The sequence below is a fragment of the Cynara cardunculus genome, unplaced genomic scaffold (assembly GCF_001531365.2).
Source record: "Cynara cardunculus var. scolymus isolate 2C unplaced genomic scaffold, CcrdV1 Un_Scaffold_1930, whole genome shotgun sequence".
NCBI lineage: Eukaryota > Viridiplantae > Streptophyta > Magnoliopsida > Asterales > Asteraceae > Cynara > Cynara cardunculus.
The window spans coordinates 47,282-49,739 of record NW_020200918.1 but is presented as its reverse complement, the minus strand read 5'-3'; the positions used below and the strand labels follow the sequence as shown (position 1 = coordinate 49,739).

Here is a 2,458-nt window from a genome sequence, read left to right as displayed (position 1 = left end):
CGTTTTAACAAGCAGTATTGTCCAATTGATCTACAAAAACGATTGGAGAAGAAGTTTCTTGATCTTAATCAAGGAAAGATGTCAGTGGTGGACTACGAAACCGAGTTCAATCATAAAGCACAGTTTGCCACACGTTTCTTGACTACAGAACAGGAACGTGTAGACCACTTTATAGACGGATTGCGATCAGAGATTCAAGATGTCGTCGCCAATCGTGATATATCGGAGTTTGAGAAAGCGGTGGAATCTGCACGATGGCGCGAGCATGATTTGACCCGCTCGGATTGTAATCCAGCTCCGCCAGCCAAGCGACCTCGAATTGAAGGTGCCATATCTGCACCAACACAGCAATTTTCTAGGAATTTCAATCCGATGATACGCTCAATCCTAAGCTAGATCGCGACCTCAATCTTGGTCCCAAGCTTATAGCCTTTAGTCAAATGCTCCTCCACCCTGTTCTGTTTGCGGTAAGGCTCATCGGGCCGATGCAACACTGTTCGCCCTGAAGTTAGATGTCATGGTTGTGGTGAAGTTGGACACGTGAGACCGAACTGCCCGAGGAGGGATATGACATGCTACTCATGTGGTGCTATAGGCCATCGTCAAAGAGAATGCCCTTGATCTAAACCTGAGGAAAGTAAGGCTTTTGTTCGCCGACATTCTACTAGTGGTGCTGCTCGTCAAAAGGACGAGGTACCGTGCGTCCAGGCTAGAGCTTTTCAAATCACTACTGAGGAAGCTCGAGATAAATCGGATGTGGTTATGTGTATATTTCTCGTTAATTCTCATCCCGCTCGTATCTTATTTGATTCTGGTGCTACTAATTCATTCGTTTCTCATACGTTTGCTCGATGTTTAAACTTTGTGCCATATGTGCTTGCTAAATTTTTTTTACGTTGCTGATGGCACATCTATGCTAGCTGATAAAGTTTACAAAGATTGTGTGTTGCAATTAGATGAGCATGAGTTTGTCATAGATCTTGTACCGATGGATATCCATAGCTTTGATATAATTATTGCTATGGATTGGTTGGCTAAGAATCGGGCTGATATTTTGTGTTTTCAACGCATAATCCGTATACCGAACGACGTCGACTATTTATATGTTTACAGTGAAAAGCGTAAAGGGGACGTAAAGTTGATTTCTACGCTTAAAGCTCGAAGACACCTATCTAAAGGTTGTTCTTCCTAGTTAGCCTATATTCTTGATGTGTCGAAAGAGGTAAAGAAAACGGTTAGTGACGTACCGGTTGTGTGTGAATTTTCGGATGTATTTCCCGAGGACTTACCCGGTTTACCTCCTGATAGACAAGTTGAATTTTGAATTGACATAATTCCTGGTGCAACGCCGATTGCTAGGACGCCATATCATCTGGCTCCGGCTGAAATGAAAGAAATGAAGAATCAACTGCAAGAACTTCTCGATAAAGGTTTTATCCGACCGAGCACTTCTCCTTGGGGTGCTCCAGTACTATTTGTCAAGAAAAAAGATGGTTCAATGCGTATGTGCATCGATTACCGTGAGTTAAACAAAGTAACGATCAAGAACAAATATCCACTTCCGCGTATCGATGATTTGTTCGACCAATTGCAAGGTGCGAGTTACTTCTCTAAAATTGATTTACGGTCGGGTTATCATCAACTGAGAGTGTGTGAAGAAGATGAATCGAAAACGGCTTTCCGTACATGTTATGGCCACTATGAATTTTTAGTTATGTCATTCGGTTTAACTAATGCACCTGCAGCGTTCATGGATATGATGAATCGCGTGTGCCGGCCAATGTTGGACAAATCTGTGATCGTGTTTATAGGCGATATTCTTGTATATTCCAAATCTGAAGCGGATCACGTGAAGCATTTGTGTGAGATGCTTGAAACACTTCGACAAGAGCGTCTATATGCTAAATTTTCGAAATGTGAATTTTGGCTACGTCAKGTGCAATTCCTAGGTCATACGATTTCTTGTGACGGTGTGTCGGTTGACCCGTCCAAAGTTGAAGCTGTAAAGAATTGGGAGCAACCTAAGAATGCATCTGAGATTCGTCGTTTTCTTGGACTCGCGGGTTATTATAGACGATTCATACGAGATTTCTCTAAAATTGTTGTGCCTTTAACTTCGTTGACCGGGAAGATGTCAAGTTCGAATGGGGTGAAGCTCAAGAGAATGCTTTTCAGGTGTTAAAGCTTTGTTTGTCAAATGCTCATGTTCTAGCTTTACCAGAAGGTAGTGATGACTCGGTAGTTTACAACGATACTTCTAAACTGGGTCTCGGTTGTGTTCTTATACAGCGAGGCAATGTAATTGCATACGCGTCGAGACAGTTGAAAGATTATGAAAAGAACTATCCAACTCATGATCTTGAGTTGGCAGCGGTCGTTTTTGCACTAAAATTATGGCGTCATTACTTATATGGTACCAAATGTCAACTATTCATAGATCATAAGAGTTTGAAGTATA

General features: G+C 42.0%; 1 protein-coding gene across 1 annotated transcript; it reads left to right on the top strand.

Moving 5' to 3' along the window:
• Positions 1-78: 78 nt before the first annotated feature.
• LOC112502788 lies at positions 79-2,182 on the top strand. The gene is made up of 3 exons (XM_025106798.1): positions 79-325; positions 921-1,178; positions 1,746-2,182. Exons 1-3 carry the CDS (start codon positions 79-81, stop codon positions 2,180-2,182), a joined length of 942 nt encoding a protein of 313 aa, XP_024962566.1.
• Positions 2,183-2,458: the final 276 nt, after the last annotated feature.